Source organism: Chenopodium album, chromosome 13 (genome assembly GCF_948465745.1).
Source record: "Chenopodium album chromosome 13, dcCheAlbu1.1, whole genome shotgun sequence".
NCBI classification, from domain to species: Eukaryota; Viridiplantae; Streptophyta; class Magnoliopsida; order Caryophyllales; family Amaranthaceae; genus Chenopodium; species Chenopodium album.
The window spans coordinates 47,500,073-47,524,097 of NC_137846.1; the positions used below are offsets into that span (position 1 = coordinate 47,500,073).

Consider the following 24,025-nt stretch of genomic DNA (forward strand, 5'->3'; position numbering starts at 1 on the left):
TTTAAATTTTTAATTCAAAAAAGAAATGACAAATCTAGTTTTTTTATTGATCAAAATAAGTCTTTTGCCTATGCGTTTATTTAATATAATCGTTCTATTTAAAATGTTAGTCTCATTTATAATCATTTAACTATAAAATATTATGGAAAATTAGTCATATGAGATTTAGTATTATTCATCTCCATCATTAAAATCAAACTTTTACAATATTTTCTAAGGAGAGATTAAAGATATTTGCGATTAAAAATTTGCATCCATATATGTAAAAAAAGATAATTATTACTTAGTTTTTTTTTTTAGAGAAGATAATTATTGGTTTTTAAAAATAATTTAAATTTTAATTATTCTCTATTCGTTGTTTTAACCTATGTGTCAAAAATTCTTAAATCTTATTCGTCACTTTTGCTTAGGTGACGAGTAAATTTTTTAATTCTAAAATAAATTATTAATCTAATTTTTCATTGGACAAAATAATACCTTTTCTTATGTGGTGCGCCAAATGCTCACTTTTGCTTAGGTGGCGAGTATATTTTTTAATTCCAAAATAAATTATTAATCTAATTTTTCATTGGACAAAATAATACCTTTTCTTATGTGATGCATGGATTTTTATCAAATATTTTTCTATATTTTTGTTGATTTGTTAAATTTTTATTTTCTATATCTTATAAATAGATACCTTTAATTAAAAAATTATAATAAAAAATCATATCTTTTTAAGATAAATTTTATCATTCTTTTTTAATCTAATCTCATTTTCTTTTTTTTTAAAAAAAAGAAAAAAACATTATCTAGGATTATGTTTTTCTAATTGTGACTTAATGTACTTTAGATATTAATGATAACAATTATCATAGATAATATAAAAGGACTATATTTTTTTAATTGTGATTTTCTTTTAAATCATAATAATTTTATTATGATTTTTTTTTTCAATTTAAATTTGTATTCAATATATTTTTAAATTTTTAGTAGGATAACATGTTTTAATAATATTTTATAAACTTATGATATAATATCTTCATAAGATTAATTAATGATTTGAATTCTCAACCACTATAATTTAACTTCATAAATCTCATTCTTAAATCAATTTTGGACGAAAGTGTTGAACAAAGTTGACTTTAATTGAGGCATAAACGTAATCACCCTATAATTAAAAATAAGAAATAAAGTTAATTTAATATATTCATAAAATTAATTAATTAAAAACTAAAGAGGCTTATATAAAAAAAATTTAATAAATGTAAACAATTTATAAAAATAACTCCTCGTTAAATAGCACCATATCCAAATTCTTAAGCTATCTTATTTGCAGAAGTTTAGTATGTCAAACAGGCAAGAAATTTGTACTTTAATTTTTCAATCATTTTTGCTAAGATCTGCATGTAAAAACAAAATTCAGTAAACAAAACATAAGCATATAATCGTTAAGTATCCCCAAAAAATAAAATTTAAATAATGACAATTACAAACATAAATTTAAAAATTATAATAAGAATTACCTAGCCATTGACTACCTAAAACGACACAAAATTACTTATACAAAATTCTCTTGTGGTTTTGTATTGATACGAAATTTTTTTGGTGTCGTATGACGCGTCAATTTATAATGGTAGGTGTGACAAATTTTAATTTAATTATGATTAATGAACAATTTTTAGTTCTTATCACAAATTCTATGAAAATTTATCTTTAATGATAATTTATCATTTAAATTTAATACTATTATTTATGATATAATTATATAATAATACATTTGTTTTTATAAATTATCATATAAGCTAGTTTTTTTCTAAATTATCATGTTTTAAAATTATAATTACACGATAAAAATCTTTCCCCCATAATCATACGTTTTTTTTTTTTTTTTTTTTTTGTGTAAATTATCATATACGTTGTTTTTTTTTTTTTTTTTTGTAAGTTGTCATATACTTTTTTTTTTTTAAATTATCATATTTTTTTTTTTTTGTAAATTTTGATATTCAAATTTGAATATCTAAAGATAATCTTTACTTCTTAAAAAAAGATAATTTTTAGTTTTTTTAATAATTTAGATCCTAAAAATCACTATTCGTTGTTTTTATCTACGTGTCAAAATTATTAGATCTCAATTTTTTATAAATTATCATATAAATTATTTTTTCTAAATTATCATGTTTTAAATTTATGATTACACTATAAATAATCTTTCCCCTATAATCATACTTTTTTTTTTTTGTAAATTATCATATAAGTTTTTTTTTGTAAGTTGTCATATACTTTTTTTTTTGTAAAATTTTGATATTCAAATTTGATAGTGTAAAGATAATCTTTACTTCTTAAAAAAAGATATTTTTTAGTTTTTTAAATAATTTAGATCCTAAAAATTTATCTACGTGTCAAAATTATTAAATCTCATTCGCCACTTTTTCTTAGATGGCGTATGAATTTTTTAATTCTAAAATAAAATACAAATCTGATTTTTAATTGGTTGAAATAATACCTATGCTTAAGTGGCGCGCTGAATGATCTCGAAAAATGCCTACTTTATTAATCTCAAGAAAAGATATATATTAATCTCAAGAAAAGATATTTTCGTATTTGATTTTTTTTTCTATTTAATAATTTCAGACAAAAAAAAAACGTAATAATTTAATTAAAGTGTTATTGCCTATTACAAAAGTATTATTTTTTTTAATGTAATTTATAATGCGACTTTATTTATTGTTGTTATGTATTTTATCTGTGATTGTTAGTTATATGACAATTGAATTTTTAAATATAAATAAATTGTAAATATGATAACTTTGAAAAAAAAAATTGTAAATATGATAATTTATCGGTTACATAAGGATGAAATCTTTAATGTGAAAAGATTTTTTTTTATTTTTTACATATTTAAATCCTAAATCATTATTCGTTGGTTTTTTTAAAATAGAAATAATAAAAAATAATAAAAACATGTATACTATTTATCTTTTATTTCTTCCTCTAATAAAACTGGATAAATAAAACATGTTAGGAAAAATAAAATTTATATAAAATTAATCTGTATAGTCTTATAAATAAATCAATAAAATTTTTGTGAAATTGATCTAAAAATTGTAATGGTAAAAAAATCAAATCTATGCATTGGAATTTTTTAATCATCCCCAGTCGCCTCTTCTTATTTGTAATGATTGAAAAGTAACTAAGAGTAAACTTTTATTTCAATTAATTTTGGACGAAACTGTACAAAGTTGGCTTTAATTGAGGCATGAACGTTAATTTGTTCAATTAAGTTAATTTGATGACTTGATTAAGCTACCTAAATCACAAAAGAATTGTTTTAATCATAAAATTAATTAATAAAAACTAAAAAGGTTTATAAAAAAAATGTTCTTGATTTATATAGATATAATACCTTATCATACTTTGTTTTTCCAATCATTTTTGCTCGAATTTAATTCGTTGATTAATTAAATTAGATCTGCATATAAAAACAAAATTCAATACAAAACATAAACATATAATAACTAAGAATTACGCAGCCATTGATGACCTAAAACTGACACAAAATTATGACACAAAGTTCGCTTGATTTGGTTTTGTATTGATATGAAATTTTATTGGTGTTGTAGGATGTGTCAATTTATAGTGGTAGGCATAAAAATTTTAAGTTAATTATTATTAAGGAATAATTTTTATTTCTTATCATAAATACTATCAAGATTATCTTAGATATATAAATCCTAATCTAAAGATAATTGTTTTCTTAAAAGATAATTTATAGTTTTTTAAATAAGTTAAATCCTTATAAATCACTATTCGTTATTTTTAACTACGTGGCAAAATTCTTAAATCTCATTCGTCACTTTTGTTTAGGTGGCAAGTGAATTTTTTAATTCTAAAATAAAATAGAAATCTAATTTTTAATTGGTAAAAAATATACCTTTGCTTATGTGGCGCGTTGAATGCTATCCAAAAATGCTTACTTTATTTATATATATTAGATTTTATTTTATTTTATCTAAATCAATTCTATTTTACATGAACTTATTGCTGTTGTCAAAACTCTAACAGAATTCCTTTGAACATCCGCTGTGGAACTTATATAAATTTTATGTGCCTACACTTATTTGAAACTATTATTTTATTTTTCTTATTTTATTATGTTGATTTTTTAAGGCTATTTTATGCTAATTTATAAACTTCTTTTGTCAAAACTTATACGAAGTATTTTTTTTCTCTAAACCTATCTTGATTACTACTTTTTTTTTCTTTTAACCTTTGTAATTTCCGTTTTGATATCATTTCTTCAAAGGAAACTACTGTGATTGTTTACATAAACACATATAAAAAAAATTAAAAGAAATTCACGATTATTTCTTTAATATATGAAGTATCTGGTTACATTTTTTACTGGTATTATAAAAGTCAAACTATTGCAATTATTCATATACAAAAAAGATGTTGTGTAAATGATAGTTTAGGTGAATTACATCAATATCATAAATGGATCTAGTTGTAAAATACTTTTCGATGCAAAACTATATAACAATTAAAAACTTTATTATACTCAATATAGAAGTTAGTTGACTATATGACTATATGTATTACATAGTGCTAGCTAAAATTTTAATAGAATTTATAGTCTACAACAATTTTAATCCTAATAATAATTCAATGTACTTTTTGATGCAAAAATGTATACACAATTAAAAAAACATATAAGTTTGCTGGCTACATTGATTTGTATTACATAGGCTGTCTGGATTTTACCAATTCAATTTAAATTACTCCAATTTAATATGAATCTAATTAGATCCCTTTCAAATTTAAATTTGTTAGTTTGGATCTATCTAAAATCCGATTTAAAATATACTGGTGGTAATTATTAAATTTCCAATTGATCCAATAATACCCCTTCATTTTGAAATGTCTTGATAGATAAATAACACAAGTGATAGATATTATATTTATGATAATATTTGTCGCAGATTAGGATAGATTTATTGTATATTTTGTATCCTTATCGTACTAGGTTTCCTAACGTGATTAGGATTAGCATTGTAAACTCTATATATTGATCAATGGTACACATTCCAAATTGAGGAGTTTTCCCGAAAGACTAACATGGTATCACAACTTTAGGTTACGATCTAGCTTCCACAAATATTTTTTCTTGTTTTTTTCTCCATTTTCCTATATTCGACCCCGGCCTTTTCTTCTTTAGTTTATTGCCGCCATGACCAAGGGTGATGATCAGCCCCCCTCAAACGAATTTCATCCCGCCCTTGGTGTGAACAACATCAAGAACACAATCCCTCTCATCCTTGATCGAGAGAAAGTACAATACTCTAATTGGGTTGAACTTTTTGAGTGTCATGCTCACGCTTTCAATGTTTTAGATCACATTGACCCTAAAACACCCAAACCAACGAACATCTCCGATGCGTTGTGGAAGCGTCTTGACTCGGTGGTAAAGAACTGGATTTATGGCACGATCTCCTCGGATCTGCTTGAAACAATCCTTTGCAAGGGCGCTACAGCACCGCAAATTTGGGATAAACTAAAGGCTCTGTTTCAAGACAACAAAAATACTCGTGCCGTGTATCTTGAAAACCAATTCAACGCCTTGCATCTATCCAATTTTCCAGACATCTCTTCCTACTATTGTCAATTGAAGACCCTCAAGGATCAGCTCGCTAATTTCGATCAACCCGTCTCTGAACGGAAACTGGTTATCCGACTCGTCTCGGATCTCGTCAACATCGACTTTGACACCGTCGCTACCATGATACAGCAAACCGAGCCCCTTCCCTCTTTTGAGACATCCAGGTCTTGTTTATTGCTCGAGGAAACTCGCATGACGAACGATTCCATGAACTCGGCACAATCCTTCGTTGCTCAAGGTGAAGCCGCCTCCAACCCCGCACAACAGCAACAGCCAACATAAGGGCGTGGTGCCGGTAACAGGGGCCGAACATCCAGTCGTGGTACCTCCATCGGCAGAGGTGGAAAAGGGGGAAGAGGGTGTGGCAGGAGAAGAGGGCATAGAATTTGACCCAAATGGTTTTTCTGTGAAGGAATTGCGCACGGAGAAAATAATCATGAGATGTAATAGCTTTGGGGATCTATATCCAATCACCACTCACTCATCATCAACATCATGCCTTGCCACTTCTCTCTCCGCCGTGTCTCCTAACACTTGGCACGACCTCTTAGGACACCTTGGAGCTCCATCTTTAAGCTGTCTTAGGAATAATAATTTTATTGATTGTAATAAGGATCATGACTCTACTTTTTGCAATTCTTGTCAAATTGGGAAACATACTAGACTTCCTTTTTAATCTTCTAATAGTAATACTTTGTGTGCTTTTGACATAATTCATGCCGATCTTTGGACTTCTCCAATTCGTAGTACTAATGGCCACAGATGATATTTAGTACTCCTCGATGATTTTACCCATTATGTATGGACCATACCCCTTGTTTATAAATCTCAAGCTTTTCAAACTCTATTAAATTTTAGACAATATGTTCATACTCAATTTGAAAAGGCCAATTAAATCCTTCCAAAGTGACCATGGTCGTGAATTTGATGATGACCCTTTCAAAAAGTTTTTCTTAGATAATGGTATGGTGTTTTGATTCTCAAGTCCTCACACCTCTTCCCAAAATGGTATAGCCAAAAGAATGATCCGCACCTTAAACAATGTCAAGCGCACTTTGCTATTTCATGCCTCCTTACCCCCATCCTATTGGATTTATGCTCTTGAGACCGCAACTTATCTTCTTAATATTTTGCCGACTAAGGTCCTCAAAAATATCACTCCGGCTCAAGCATTATTATTTGGAGTCATACCATCTTATTCTCACATTCGTGTCTTTGGTTGCTTATGTTTCCCTTTCCTCCACCATTCCTAATAAGCTCGCTCCTCGGTCCACTCCTTGTATTTTTTTGGGTTACCCCCCTAATCACCGTGGTTACAGATGCCTAGATATCTCCACAAATAAAATCATTATCTCTAGACATGTCACCTTTGATAAGTCCACTTTTCCATACCAAAATTTGGAAAAATTCAGTCTAAAAGATTATGAGTTTCTAGGAGAAACCAAGACTTCCCCACAGCTCACTCATGCCTTCTTAAGGCAAGCCCAAGCTCGCTGCCCCATACCAACCACTCCAGGCCCAACTGCAGCAAGCCCATATCCCACCCCACCTACATCTATCACACGCATCATCACCTAGGCAGACTACTCTGCAGGTCCCCCGCGGGTCACCTGTTGCTGCCACGACCAGTCCGCGGTCTCCACTGCCGCACTCGATCACCACCCCCGCCTGCCACCACAACCACCTATAGCCCCCTACCCCTCCGTGGCATCCCGCAGATCCAGCCAACTAGACCTCCGCCTCCCTCCCCTCCCGTCACACGCAGTCAAAGGGGCATAAATAAGCCAAACCCGAAATATTGCAACTTCATCGTTCCCATTTCAGGTCCTACTCCTCACAAATATCCCCTTCTAAAATCATATAAACAAGCTTTAAATGACCAAAACTAGAATGCGGCGATGAATAATGAGTTCAGTGCTTTAATTAAAACAGGGACATAGGAGTTGGTACCTAGGCTTACGAGGGTGAATATTGTTAATCGTATGTGGCTTTTTAAGCATAAGTACAAGTCTAATGGTGACCTTGAAAGGCAAAAAGCTCGTCTTGTATGTGATGGCAGGTCGCAAGAAATTGGTGTGGATTGTGATGAGACGTTCATTCCGGTAGTTAAACCGGCCACTATTTGCACTGTTCTTAGTTTAGCTCTGGCTAAAAAGTGGTCGATACATCAATTAGAAGTCAAAAATGCCTTTTTACATGGTGATTTGCAAGAAACTGTTTATATGCATCAACCTCCGGGTTTCGTTGATCAGAGGGCTCCCTCTCATATCTATCGACTCTGCAAAGCTCTTTATGGTTTGAAACAAGCTCCTTGAGTTTGGTACCAACGCTTTGCGAATTTTCTCATCAAATTGGGTTTTGTCATTGCCAAGAGTGACAACTCTCTTTTTAATTTCCGGCAGGGTGATGATATGGCATATTTGCTCTTATATGTTGATGATATTATTTTAGCTACCTCATCTGACAGGTTGCGTGCAGGGATTATATCTCAGTTGCAAACTGAGTTCCCTATGATTGATTTGGGTCCTTTGAGTTATTTTTTAGGGATTGCAGTGACTCATACTCCCTCTTATTTGCTACTTTCACAGGAAAAGTATGCACATGAGATCTTAGAGCGTGCAGGTATGGCCTCTTATAAGCCTGCAGCTACTCTAGTTGACACTAAGTCCAAACTTAGTGCAGATGCAGGACCACAGTTTCGGGATCCTAATTTGTATCGCAGTTTAGTAGGTGCTCTTCAGTACCTCACTTTCACCAGATATTGCCTACGCGGTACAACAGGTGTGTCTTTTTATACATGATCCGCGGGAACCTCATTATGAGGCTTTGAAACGCATTTTGCGTAATGTTCAGGATACCATTGATCACAGCGTACATCTATATCCGACTGCTTCTCATCGATTGATTACTTACACTGACTGGGGAGGTTGTCTTGATACCCGACGTTCCACATCGGGCTATTGTTGTTTCCTTGGGGACAACCTCGTATCTTGGTCATCTAAGCGTCAACATACTTTGTCTAAGTTGATTGCAGAAGCAGAATATCGAGGCGTCGCAAATGTTGTCTCTGAGGCGTGTTGGCTTCGTAATCTATTACTTGAGTTACATTGTCCTCTACGGCAGGCTACTAATGTTTATTGTGATAATGTCAGGGCTATCTACCTTTCTGGCAACTTGGTTCAACACCAACGCACCAAACATGTGGAGATGGATATTCACTTTGTTTGAGAAAAAGGTTGCTTTGGGGCAAGTTCAGGTTTTGCATGTTCCTTCTAGATATCAGTTTGCGGACATTTTCACTAAAGGCCTACCACGAGAATTATTTCTGGATTTTAGGTCTAGTCTTAGCATACGGCCTCCTCCCGCTACGACTGCGTGGGTGTGATAGATATTATATTTATGATAATATTTGTCGCAGATTAGGATAGATTTATTGTATATTTGTATCCTTATCGTTCTAGGTTTCCTAACATGATTAGGACTAGCATTGTAAACTCTATATATTGATCAATGGTACACACTCCAAATTGAGGAGTTTTCCCGAAAATCTAACAAGGTTTTGAGGTTTTTTAAAAAAAAAAAAAAAAAATTGTTCAACACCAATAATTTAGGCTCTGTTTGGTTCTTTCAAAATATTATATTTTATTTTATCTTAATCAATTCTATTTTATTTAAATTTATTTGAAATTATTTTTTATTTGTCTTATTTGATATTAATTTTACGAACTTATTTTGTCAAAACCTTTTTTTTCCTCTCTCTAAACCAACCTATCTTATGACATTTTTTTTTTCTTTTAACTTTGTACTTTCTGTTTTGATATAATTTTTTTCAAAGGAAACTATTGTGATTATTCACATAAACACATATAGAAAAAAAAAAAAAAATTAAAATCATGATTATTTGTTTTTTTTTTTTTTTGGACGTATCTAGTTACATTTTTTATTGGTAATGTAAAAGTCAAACTATTTTAGTTATTCATATACAAAAAAGATGGTATGTAAATGATAGTTTAGGTGAATTAAAACAACATCATAAATGTATCTAGTTGTAAAATACTTTTCGATGCAAAACTATATAACAATGAAAAAACAGTTATTATACTCATTACAGAAATTAATTGACTATCTAATTCTAATACTCTACACTAAAGTAGAATCTTTTTGGAGGGAATTTTCCCTCCCAATTTCTGCTTTATACAGAGTATTTTTTTTAAAAGATTTTTACATAATTACGAGTATTAATTTTCCTAATAGTATTGTTATCTCATTATTATTATTGTTATGCACATTTTTCTACACCACACTTCAAATTACTTAATTAACAAACTTCATTATTTATTTATTTATGGGTTGACTATTGATTTACATTTACACATAGACTTCTATATTTCAAATACTTTTCTGTATTAATTTTAAAAATCGAGCATGACTCGGGCATTATCCAATATGTATTACAAAGCGCTAGCTAAAATTGTAATACTTGTAAAATTTAAAGTCTACAACAATCTTAATCCTAATAATAATTTCTATATTATAGTTTCTAAGAATGAAAATGAGGTGACAAGTTCTCATTCTTAGAAAAAATCTTAATTCAAATTTAATAGATTAGATTATACACCATACGACTTGTATAAAGAAATGAGTCAAAATATGAAAATGATTCTTCAAAATTTAAAAATGTGACATATTATTTCAAAATAGATTGAGATATACTTGGTACTTTGTACTATTGTTATGTATCATTTTCTTTCATTCTCAATTATAATGATGAAAGTCATATCTTGGTGTCCGCAACACGATGTGTTTGGCACTCATTAAGTTTTGGTCTCTTAGTAGTCAAAAAAGGACTGCTTAACTAAGAAGACTAAAAGAGTTTAAAGCTATTCTATAATGAAATAAACGACCATTCGACCAACCACCTTCTTTATTATTAAACCAGAAATTTATACTACTCTTACTTACTAGAAAGATTGAATGATGAGAAAATGACTACTACTGCAGTACTGCTAGTCTACTACGTTGTAGAACTATTCTCCTGTTTCATTTACTTCTTTTCAATTTACCAACTTTGTCTATTGCTAGATGCTCTTCCCTTTTCCTACCCGTTACAGCTAATACGGCTAGCAAAAGTTTTGCAAATTGTAACCACTACGTACAAATGCTATAATTTTACACGGAGAACATTGTTAATAGAGAGATGAATCAGGTTGCGGATTGGATTGAAAATCAAGGACCTATACAAGAAAAAAAAAAAAAAAAAAAAAAAAAAAAAAAAAAAAAAAACCTTAAATTTTCACGATTACACTTTAAAATTTTCAACTTATTTTCATTTATTTCAAGTGTAATGAGTTCAGATAAGTTCAATTAAATTCAAATAAATTCAGTTTATGAAAAGTAAGGGTCTGTTCTGATTTACTGAATTGAGTTGAAGTGAACTGAACTGAACTAAACAGATTAGAGCTGAACTGAACTGAACTGAACTGAACTGATTGGAGCTAACTGAAATGATTGGAGTTGAATTGAATTGTTTATGAGAGAAGGAAATTAGGAACTGAACTAAACTAAACTGATTGGAGCTGAACTAAACTGAAATTAAGCTGAAGAGAACATACCCTTAGCTCTGATAAGGGTTATCTAAGTACAAATTACAACAACAAAAAACAAGTTTATTTTAATAAGGTTTAATAAGTTCAAATAAAATAAAATAAATCTTGGTAAATGAAAATCAGGTGAATTGAACATACATACCCTTAGGGTCTGTTCTCTTCAACTTATTTTTAATTCAGTTCAGCTCCAATAAGTTCAGTTCAGTTCAGTTATTAACTTAATTTCCTTCTCTCATAAAACATTCATTTCAGCTCCGATAAATTCAGTTCAGCTCAGTTTAGTTAATCAGAACAGGCCCTTAGTTGATAGTGTTAGAGGGGTGGCTTTAGCACAATTAGTTCCTAAATAGATTTTTCTTTTTGTTTTAGGTGTGGCCCTCGTGTGCACCATTAAAAATTGCATATTTTTCTTTTTCTTATAATAAAATTGTCCATATCGTATGCAAAGAAAATTTATAATTGAAAAACATGAAAAAAAAAATACAAAAATCACGCAGCAATTTTTCGGTGCAGCATGCCACACCATGTGGCAGGGGTTACTCAAGTTTTTTTTTATTAGGGATTATCCAATTTATTCAGGCAGGGGTTACCTTGAGAGGTTCAGTCAGGGTTAATTACTTGAAGGGTTCACTCAGTCAAGGGTTACTCAGCCAGGGCTTACTCGAGTTATTCGGTTAGGGGTTAATACTCGGTCAGGGGTTACTCGAGTTACTCAGTTAGGGGTTACTTGGTCATGAGTTACTTGATTTACTTGGTCAGGGGTTACTCAAGTTACTCGGTCAGGGGTTATCTAAGGAGTTTGGTCAGGTATTACTCGAGTAATTCAGTCGGGGGTTATTTAAGGAGTTCAGTCAAGGGTTACTCGATCAGGTAGGGGTTACTTGAGGGTTCAGTCAGAGGTTACATGACCGAGTAACTTGAGTAATCCCGGCAACTCGATTAACCCCTGATCAAGTAACTCGAGCAACCCCTGATCGAGAAACTCAAGTAACCCCTTATCGAGAAACCCAAATAATCCCGTCAACTCGAGTAACCCCTAACCGAGAAACTCGAGTAATTTCTTGCCGCACGGTACAGCAGGCCACATACAAAAAATTTTGAAAAATATTATCTTTAAGAATTTTCTAAATTACTTATATATCTTTCACATATTTTCTAAACATTCCAATAATGTACTACATAATATGTAAAGATCAAATGGAACCAGTCTTTTTTTTTTTCATACTTTTCAACACCTTTTTTAAAATATATATTGAACTATCGTATTCTTGACTTGAAATCTTGAATGTTATTCACGTTCACCCAAACATTACATGATTCATAAACAATTCTAATTATTCTAGAATTTGTATTTGTTTTTTTTTTTTTTTTTTAATTGAGAATTATAGATCAAGTCTAGAAATGAGATTTGGATATATGAGCTAAAAGTGTACGTAGATTTCAAATGGTAGGGATGAATTTGACGGTAGCAAGATGAGATTTTTCCTCACACCCTTTTTTGTCACATGGGGCCGCCTCTAACACTTAGCTTGACTCACATACGAAGTACTAAATAATTTGGTACAAAACTGAGTATCATATCAAATAACATACACACTGTATACTACAACCTGTACTTTGTCTAACATTGCGGCTGTTCCATTAGACTTGGATGTTTATAAATAGTACTCCATTGCTTTAAATTTTATTATTTATACTTCCTCCCTTCTTTTTTTATTGCACCATAAGAGATTTCACGCTTGCTAATACATTACTTTAGCTATTAATATCTTCAATTATAAAAATTATACTTTTGTAAAAATTATAAAAATTTGATATTTGAAAAGTAGATTTTGAGACGATTCTAACTAGATCTCACATGACTATATTTTTCCTAATGGATAAATCACAAATGATGGTCAAAGAAGAATAAGTGAATAGTGTAAAAGTCTTAATGGTGCAATAAAATAAAAACGGAGGAAGTATATAGTTTTATTTAATAGCATTTGTATGCTAAAAGTCTTGCTTAAGTTATAGTTAGGAATGAGGCTCTGTTCAATTTACCTAATATGCTATAAATGTTAAAGATTATAAAATAGCATTTATTACATACATTGAAATTTTTTGAGATCTAAATAAGAACTGCAAAGTATAAAAAGAAACCAGAGAAAATACAAGTTGATCTTCATAATAAACAAAAAAAAATGTTTATTCGATTCTGTTAATAAGTCAACAATTTTTAGTAAATACGGATTCTATAATTGTTGATTTATCTACAAAAATGTCATGTTAAGTGAAATATTTTGTTGATTTATTTACAAAAATTTCACTAAATAAACGATTTTTTGTTTATCACGGTGATTAACTAAGGGTCTGTTCACATTTACTGAACTGATCTGAGCTGAACTGAAATGAACTGATTGAAGCTGAACTGAACTGAACTAAACTAAGCTAAAATGAATATTTTATGAGAGAAAAAAAATAAGGAGCTAAACTAAATTGAACTGAATTGAACTAAAATTAAACTGAAATGAACAGGCCATAAGGCTTTCTTAAAAAATAGAATGAGTATAAAAATGAAAGATGAGTATAAAAACTCCATATCAAGTTGTTAGGGGTTTATGTTCCAATTCAAGACATACAAAATGAAACTTGTAAAATGCATGTACATGCATATAATTACAAAAAAACTACTGTAAAATAAAAATAAATAAATCAATCAATCTAACAGCAAATAACAGTATGTAAGAGAGAGAGATGAGTCAGAATGGGACCCAGTTATCATCCTATGAGTCTTGAAGAAAGGATTATGTGTGAACTTAAGTCCCCACAAAAATGAAAAATGCCAATACAATAGTAATTAGATTGTATGTACTACTACTCCAAATTTATACAATCATACTCCTTAGTAAGTTAGTGAGTTTAGTTTAGTTTGCTGTTTCATTCCTTTTTTAATTGCTTTGCTTACTCACTCACTCACTCACTCAACTCACTCTATCTACACAGTCTCAGTGCTGCTCTGCCAATCAATTGGACCATTTTTTACCCTTTTTTTCCACTTCAAAACACTACTCATATCAACTTCTTCTTGCCCCCACCCTCTTTATTTTTTTCCCTTCGTTTTATATTGTTTTTTTCACTTATAATCTTGTAATGAAGCATAATTGGTCAAAGTAGAAAGAACAATATGAGCACCGTACACACAAAAAAATAAATAAAAAAAAAAAGAGAGAAAAGAAAATTTATAAAAAAAATATACATGTGGATATAGTTTTGGTATCAGTACTAAATTAATCTGGTAAAAGGGCAAATTAAATTCCTGTAATTGCACTTGAGAAATCAGATGACATTAAATTGGTAAGTTCTATTTTTGGACTTACGTCACTTTCACAATTGCTCACATGACTCAGAATAAGAAACCTTTTCGTGGAATACTACTAATCCCAGTTGTTCATTATTAAACCCATGGTTCCCAGTTTCTCCTATATGCCTAGATGGCCTAGGCTAGGTCACTTAAGTAATTACTATGGTAAGGGCATTATCGTCTTTTCATATGATTGTTAATCACCTAACCATTAAAAATTATGTGAATTTTTAAAATTACTGGTAAGACGTAAGTCCATAATATAATTAAAAACATAGTTAATCTCTTAGATATTAACGATGAATGTAACCATTGTGTAGCAAAAGAACACAGTAATAAAATCAAAATATACTTGTATTTTATCGGTTTATCTTAAGATTGAAGCCTAACTTTAAAGCGATAACTTAGTTGAAACTCGGATGATATCGTACTTATCGCATATCTCATACTAATATGTCATCCCCGGCCCTAACAAGAAGCACAACAGATTTTCAACTATACTATGTCAATACCATGCATTGGATCATGGCCGCATGGTTACTAAGATTTGTCATTTTGTGTTGTTTTGGCCACTTTATATTGGTTGTGGCATTTTGTGTTGTTAGTAGTAAAATTCTCTTGTACTACAACATTTACGTTAGATAAATATACAACTAAAATATTTTTTGGATTCTATTAGATATGCATTATATCATGTTTGACTACTAGTGTTGTACAATGTCATATTAGGTTGTAGTAGTTAGTATATTGTTAGTAAAGTAGTAAACCTATTGATTGCCTTCTTATTAATGATATAACATAAGTAATTAATTGACCAAAAAAACTACTAGTCTACCAAAATAAACCATATACTAGTACACGATATAGTAGGAAAATTATTTTTCTTGTACAAAGAAATTAGAGAATATTGACCGATAAATTTAAGTAATACGAGTAGTAGCAATGATTCGGGACCCTACAATAATTTTTCGACCAACACCACTACCAAAACAAACAAAAAGAAAGGGAAAGAAAAAAGGTGATGATTTATCTAAAGTTGGGATTCACCAAATGGAGAATGATTTACATTGTCCAAGAATAATACCAAGTAAAACTTACCACCTTCGTAACACATTGACAATTCGACACAGTAAGATTCCAACTGTTTATTAAATTTTATAGTCGAATTTCAAACTTCATTCCCTACATTCTTTTACCATATTACCCTCAACAGAAATTCAAAGATTCTAACTAGTAATAGTACCAATTGATGCTAATACTAATAGAATAGAACTACTAATTAAATTATGATAACAAATTTTATGAAAATCAACAATTAGATACATTCACATTGTACAATTTGAATCAAAATTTACAATACATGTATTAATACTACTAGTATCATTATTGAACTAATTCACACTAAAAAAAACTTGGTTTAAACTCGACTTAGCTCGGCTCATTAATAGACGTTATAATAATAATATAACATTACTTATATTCATATTTCATATGATAACAAACTAATTAAAACCCACATTTCACCTCAAATAAAACCCACCAACACCATACATTTGAATTGAGTATCAAAGTTATACAAATTGCTACACATCTTAAATCATCATCATCATTAACTTTCTCTGTTACCCCAAATTCAATCATCCCTCATTTTTTTGTCCTTTTTTTTTTTAATAATTATTAAAAATCAAAATTATTATTACTATTTATATAAAATAAAATAAAATCAAGGGTCAGAAACCCGAGGAGAAGAAAGAGGGAAAAGAGGGAGTAACTGAGGCTGTGAATCTCGAGGGGTAGAAATGGGAGAAGGGTGTAAATAATACCCTTTTTCGGCCATCGCCTTTTCTTCTTCCTCAGCCGTCGCCGACGAACTCCGACCGCCACCGCCGCCGCCGATGTCGTCGACCAATGGTGTAACAGGGCTCAAAGTTAGCGACGGAAAATCGAGCAAACTCGGTGACAAAATCTCCTGCTTATACCTCGGCGAAAACGACGAGTTTTGATTTGAAAAATTCCCAGACGCTGCGTTTAACGGGCTGATTAAGTTCTTGATACTGTTTCTTCTTTCGTAGAGTTTGAACCCCTGTTTTTTAGGGGCGGTTTTAATGGGTGGTATTACATAGTTTTTAGAGTGGTTTTCATGGGTGGAAAGCGGTTTTGGGTTGGATGATTTATTAGATGGGTGGCTTTCGGAGGATCCGGTTAGCATTTGGACAACTTGTTTGAAGGAGGAAGTATCAGCGGTTACGAATGTTGTTGGGTAAGGGCTATTCGGGTCGGATCTGGTAATGGGTAATGGAGAAGAAGGTGGATTATTGGTGCTGCAACTAGTGGGTGAGTTTAAAGGGGATGAGTAATTTTCTCTCTCCTTGAATTTTGAAGTGATTTCCATGGTTTTTCTGGGGGGGAGGAGACAGAAAATGAGGAGGTGAGTTGGGTGGGTAATAAGAGATGGATGAGTGAAGAAGAAGAAGAGGAGAAAGGGGTTTGTTTGAATTGATGGAATAATGGAATGATGGGAGGTTGGAAGAGAGGATGTCCTTTTTAGTCTTTTTGGTTGATTTTGGTTTTTCTCTTTTTCTTTTACGGAGTACCAAATTTTCTTTCAGTACGTAGGACTATTATAAAGTCTATGACTTTACTACACTAACCTCTCTCTCCAAATTGTACTTTCTCCGTCCAGAAAAATACAAGTTTATCACCTTTCGGCAAATATTTATCTAGTTGATTAATTATTAGATGACTTGACTTTGATATAAATCGAAATTGACTTGAATACTAAAATATGGTGTAACTGTGTTAGTGTGATTAGTGAAAGACAGAAATAATATCAAACTGTAGCAATTAATTAGAAACAAATAATAATAAAATTTTTTTAAAAAAATCCAATTAATCAGAAATTAGTAGAGTTTTTGAAATTAAATGACTTAACTTTGATATGAATCGAAGTTGATTTGACTAAGACTTGATTTGAAAAGTAATTTGTCTAATGTTGATTATTCCGTATTTGATTACACTACAAAATACAAATAATTAGCAATAATGTAATTGTAAGTGATCTAGTTAAAACCAACTAGAATAATTCATAACCGAAATATATGACATCAACTAACCCTAATACGATACAACTCGGCCTTAATATGATGGTTTAATCTCCTATTCATCACCTCCACTAAACTTGAGTAAAAACCGATGGATGCTTGAAATCTTCATTGTTATAGTAGTAATAATTAAATAAAAGAAGAAAATCATTACTTTTTTTTTTCTTGCCACGCTAGCTTAATTTGCATTATCTGCATCGTCTTTGACAATTTATACCCTTTGTCTAGGTATTTATTCTTAGTTTATCCTAATAATTTTTTTTTATTTACATTGATCGAATTTTCAGCGCATTATCTACTTTCCATTCATTCCGTTTCAATTTAGCTGCCACAAACACTTTTGGCAATAGTTTTTATGCAAGTAAAATGGCAAATGTAGGACCCAATTTTCATAGAAAAATAATTTCAATTTTTTTGTCACAGTTGAATTTTGAGAGGTTCTAATAAAAATAAATCTAATAACTTTAAAGGTTTATTATAATTACATTATTGCATTGAAAATTGTGCAATAAGCAAATAAGTATAACATTTTAAAAAAAAAAAATTAATATAGCAACCGAAATCCTAAAGAAGACATCTGTATCAATTTACTTAATTGGCACATAAAGATTGAGTACATATGTGTAGACACCTAAATATGTCTCCCCAAAACCAAACCCGATGATGAACAACCTTTCACTGTCATTATTGGTCGGGTTGAGTATTTAATCTTTGGAGCGCTTAAATTCATTTTCAATCTAATAAATTCCATAAACCAACCCAATTCTTAGCCCATTTCCTCAAAATCGATACACTTTTACTAAAACGGCTATATATTAAAATCTACAAAAGATTTTAACCTGATTCCAATTAATTTGAAAAGTAGACTTGAAGATCTTTCCAACTATATATTATATGTCTTATTCCAATTTACAGATCAAAAGTTATCATAGTTTTAAAAAAACGCGTAAAAATTGGAAATTACCGCGCCACGGTAAGTTTTGCCGTGACACGAAAATTTCTAGGGTTTGTATCTTCGTGGCGACTCGTTTCCAAGGTGCCATACCTCACCGGCTCACCCCTCACATTTTCTCTTTAAATACAAGGCTGATTTCTCGGTTTCATGGCATCAAATAATTCTCTCTCTCTCTCTTATGCTTTAGCCTAAACATAGTCTTCCCTATTCTCTCACAATATATACATCCCTTAAGCACTCCCCGGAGTCCGTACTTTACCCGCAACTCTATGCTTAAACCAAGGCGTGAAAGGTAGAACTGTTTGAGGGTTTGGGTCCAAATCAACTTTACTTTCATTTGAATTAATTTCTATTTTGTTATTTATTTTCCTTGAAGTTATTACTAACGCGTTTATTATTTTATAGTTGCAAGCAAATACAATCAAAGTAAGGAATCATGTTCCTTTTGTTCATATTATATTTCTAACGATTTTTATTGTGTTTGTCACTTATTAATCGTTGTTATTACTGTTAAATTGCTTCCAATGTTTATGTTTATGTTGATTTTTATTATATTTATGATCACCATATTGCATGTTTCAAGGGAATATGTAATTGAATGTCACGCTTAATAAGATAATATGGACGACCGATTTAGATTCTTTTTTAATCTTGTTGTTTAATCAAGTGATCACGATATTTTAGACTTTTATGTTGCATTAACATTCAATCAGTTTAGCTTAATAATAGTTTGGAGCAAATTGAATCTTTGTTTGTATGCCTTTGAGATCGCAGGAAATACTTTTCACAATAAGAATCGAGTAGAGGCCAATACGGGCAAATGTGACTCCATGACTCACTTCGTACCATCATCCCCGATCCTTCTTTCATGGTTTAGAACCATATGGGGTTAGTAATATCATGGATTATGAATGGGGTGTAACCTTCATGGGTCCATTGCTGTTGCCTATTATTGTCCCTTAATCGTGTTTTCCTTATAATGATCCGTGAACGGTTTACAAGTTCCTTAAAAATAAAATTTGTTGGCGACTCCCTACTTTCCTTGTCCCTAATCGTATAATGTCAATTCTCACTTCCTATGCTTGCCAAGCATATTCACCACATGATTAGGTAGATGCGCTTCAAATGAAGCCTACAGTATGTATAGAATTTTACAGTGCAACTCAAACTTCAAACCTAGTGTGGATGGTAATTTTGATACATTGTTGTCCATTGGATTTTCTCGTTCAACATATTGGTATTTTTTTTTTTCACATCTTAACAAAATTTAAGCCAAGGGTTTGATCTCTATCTCTCCAAAACTCAAGCTATCATACTCCAATTTATATTTAAAATTCTTAAGAAAGTTTCATTCAAATGCCTAAGTATAATAGAAGTTCATCTCACACATGCGTTTTGCACCATAATTTTCTTACAACTCAAGGCAAGGCAATATTGGATGGTAATTGATTTATTTATTTATTTATTTTTTTAATAGCATATATGGGGATGTACATTCACTACAACGGAAATTGACATGAGTCTTTTTTGGGTGCATAATCATATATGAAGTCATTAGGATTACATGGCCTCCATTTATTTGAGCGTACTAAACTAATCATAATGATATGACATTTTAGTTCTATATTATTGAAAATTAAGAACCAACTAAATTTGAATTTCTTTAAAGAAGGATCAAATTCCCTTAACTAGTGCTTGATTTCTTTTGAGTGAAAACAAATCCTAGCTGAAGTTCATGACAAATAAGCCAATTGAAATAGGAGGCAAATCATAAAGGTTTCCTTAAAATAAGGTTTTAAAATATATAGGTTGAATCATGCAAGAGAATGATTTTGTCTTATGTCATTAACCTTACTTTAATAAACCATTATAGACTTTATAGATTTCTATAAATACAACTTAAATTAAAATAATATTCCATATATCAAAAACAAAAATAAAAAATAAACTATTTAACCAAAGATATATTCTATGAAGAATCCTTGTTACAATGCAAAAAAAAAAGAGAAAAACCTAATAAAAATACAACTAACAAACCTTATTAAATTTCCACTACCTTATTCCAAATTCAAATTGGCTCATTCATTCTTAAACATGTTTCAAAATGAATTGAAAAAGAGAAAGAACCAAATTCTTTTTCCACAATGTTAGAGGAAAGCAAAAGGACCAAAATATCCAAAGCATTAGAGTAATGACTTTTTTAATCACACATAATTTTGAAAAGGAAAAATAAAGTAAGATGAAAAAATGGGTGCGCCACATTTTAGCACAAGAAAAGGTTTTCATATCTTCATGATGTCTTTCTTAAAGGTGTCCACTCATATGAAAATATTGTCGTTAACAAGGAGTAATCAACATAATTTTATTTTAATATTGCAAATTTTTCTCTAATATAATCCACAAAAAGGTTTATAAGCAAGTACTCGTAAAACCTAGTATAAAATCACATGATTTACAACGTATAATTCCCTATTAGTTTCGGAATTTCAATCTTTAATTACATATAAAATACTTTTTAAGCCTAAACTAACTTTATTTAAGGTGTTTTCCTTTTACAAGGCTTATACCCATGTACAAATTAATTTGAACTTATATTAACTTATTATAATTATGAATTGAACTTAGGTAACTTTGAAATTCACCTCTTTTAAAGTATTCTTACTTCTTAGAGAAAGCCACTATGTATTAGCTTTACAAACAATTAACAGCATTAGAAAGTTGGTTGGCTACTCATATCCATTGTTTGCTGAAGGATTGCATGACCAATATTTTTGCCTTTTTAAATTTCTTCTCTAACCTACCCTTGTTTTGTCTTAATTTTGCATTAGTATTATGTTTATTATATTATACGTAGTATGTTTTAAATTAGATAATGCATGTACATGGTTTACATGCATCAAATTAATATTTGGTTACATAGGTCATTCATTAACATAAGTACTTTTGTTAAAAAAAAATAAATAAATAAAAATAAATTAATAAATTAACATAAGTACCAATAAAGTTTTAACTTAGTGATGACAAAGACTAAGAGCAACTTCAATAGTTATAGTTAGGGACTTGCTTGCAATTTTCAAAATTTTCTAGTTACTAGCTTGACCATTGGAGTTAAAAATTACAATTAGCTTGGCCAAGCAAATTAGCGAGTTTCCAAAATTTTTGGAGATTAACATATTAAAATAATTAAATTTATAGGTAATTGAAAAAATCAAGCTTATTTAATTAACAAGTTAGTAGCTAACCATTGGAGTACAAAATAGCTACAAAGAGAATTAACTAAAAATCATATGTGACATGGCAAGCTAATTTACAATTAGCTTACCACTGAAGATGCTCTAAGAGCCTGTGTACAAATAGTCACATGCATGTTCAAATCTCTCTCCCCCATTTGTAATTTTTAATCTCTTTTGATGCTTAATTGTACCAAAAAAAAAAAAAAACTTAAGTCATCATACAATCATGCACTATTATATTACTTATTTATGGTTGAAGGAAAAAAAAAAGGAGGTGTTAAATACCATCATCCAAAATGATCAAAACCGCCAACATTTAGTGTGAATGGACAACCATGTCCTTAGTACTTCACTACTATCTTCCCTCTTGCCACCAATCACTAACACCTAGACACCACCACCCTAATTGACGATTAACACCACCACGTCAAATGGGATTGTGGGTCGACGGTTGGAAGGGGTTGTGGGTTGCCGGGAGGATGAAGGGATAGTGAACTAGTAAGGGTAAAATTGTCCATTCACACCAAATGTTGGCGATGGTGATCATTTTTGTTGGCGGTGTTTAGCAATCCAAAAAAAAAAAAAGAATCTAAACACTTAACATATACAGATATATTCAATTGATTGGCCACTTTAATTTGGCATTTAAGCTCTACAATGCACAACTTTATCTACTATTGTAGTATATATCCTAAAATATATTATGAAGTAGCTAGTAAAAAATAATAAAATTTTGATATTTTAAATATACATAGAGAATCACTTAACAATATCGTCTATAATAGCAATTGAGATTTTCGCATTGATAATTAAAAGTAATCAAAGTTAGCAAGTATATTATTCTTAGTTTATTGCAAGAGTTAAAATATTGCATCTTAAAAAAGGATAAAAAATACCATATATACTAGTATTATGACTTGTGATCGAGAGGAACAAAAAAAGTATCCCTATTACATAATTCATTTTTAATTTTTTGCTTAAAAAAACACTCATACTAGTATATATTGTGAGAGCAACAAAAGAACAAATTCATTATCATTTTATGGACGGCTTGATATTGACTTTAGGCTTACATAAAAGATTGTTGTGCCACATTTTTGGGATGCTCCCTATTGTGCGCTTGTAAATGGTGACCAAATTAGATGATCAATGAATTTCTTATTAATTATATATGTTATGTGCATGAAATTAAATATTTAGGGAATCTAATCGACTTTTATAAGTTTATTCTGCTGACTTTAGCATAAGCTTGTTAATAGTATAGTACTATAGTACTATAGTACTACACTAGTACATTAGTACATCTATTTTAAATGTATACGCCCACTTTTGCTACTAAAAAATTACTCTATTTTAAGCCCACCACCATTAATCAAGCTAAATTTGGGCACATGTTATGATTGAACTAGTTTTATATGGGTGCATTTCTTGTCTTTTTTGAGCCAATTCACACTTGGGCTAGACGGCTAGTATTATGTAGCTAGCAATGGAGGTGTCTTGAAGTTAATTAATTATTCGAATCAAGTAAATTTACATCATTCTATGTGAATTGTGATTAGTGACTATATAAAATTTTCGTGATTTTCAATGTAATATTGTACTCTTTATTTCATGTCACTCTTTTTTTTTTTTCTTTTTAATTTTATTTTACTTTATGTGTATGTTAATGACATTTCTCCAAAGGACATCTAATTGGTATAGAGATCACAATGTTCTACTAGCAATAGACTTAATCAAACATGTTTAGTGGAATTGATGGAGAACTTATCTAGTAATTTTAAGGTCACAAATTCAAGACTTACCAATTATACATATATTAATTAAGAAATTCTATTACCTTCTTCTTCATCTTCAACTTTCAAGCATTGCCTTGCATAGTTGACTTGACTAGTATATTATTAAAGGTTACAGTTATATGGTGGAATCTTAGACAACGCATCTCACATAGCTAAAGTCACATAAGATATGTTTGCGTGCTCAATTGCAAAAGCAACCCATGAATGTAAGATATAATTGATATAGAAAAGAAAATTGGGTGAAAGAGAAATGAGTGAGATGTTGTAATTTGTAAATATTGTGAGGGTAAGGGAGTGGGAGAAGTATTAGCGCATGAGCCTCATGTATTTTGAATTAAAAAATGGCAAAGTTG

The 24,025-nt window shown here is 30.5% G+C and overlaps 1 protein-coding gene across 1 annotated transcript; it reads right to left on the reverse strand.

The window, feature by feature from the left end:
* Positions 1–16,034: 16,034 nt before the first annotated feature.
* Positions 16,035–17,154, reverse strand: LOC145576751 (VQ motif-containing protein 4-like). The gene has a single exon (XM_081634464.1). It carries the CDS (start codon positions 16,977–16,979, stop codon positions 16,311–16,313), a length of 669 nt encoding a protein of 222 aa, XP_081490590.1. The 5' UTR covers positions 16,980–17,154; the 3' UTR covers positions 16,035–16,310.
* Positions 17,155–24,025: the final 6,871 nt, after the last annotated feature.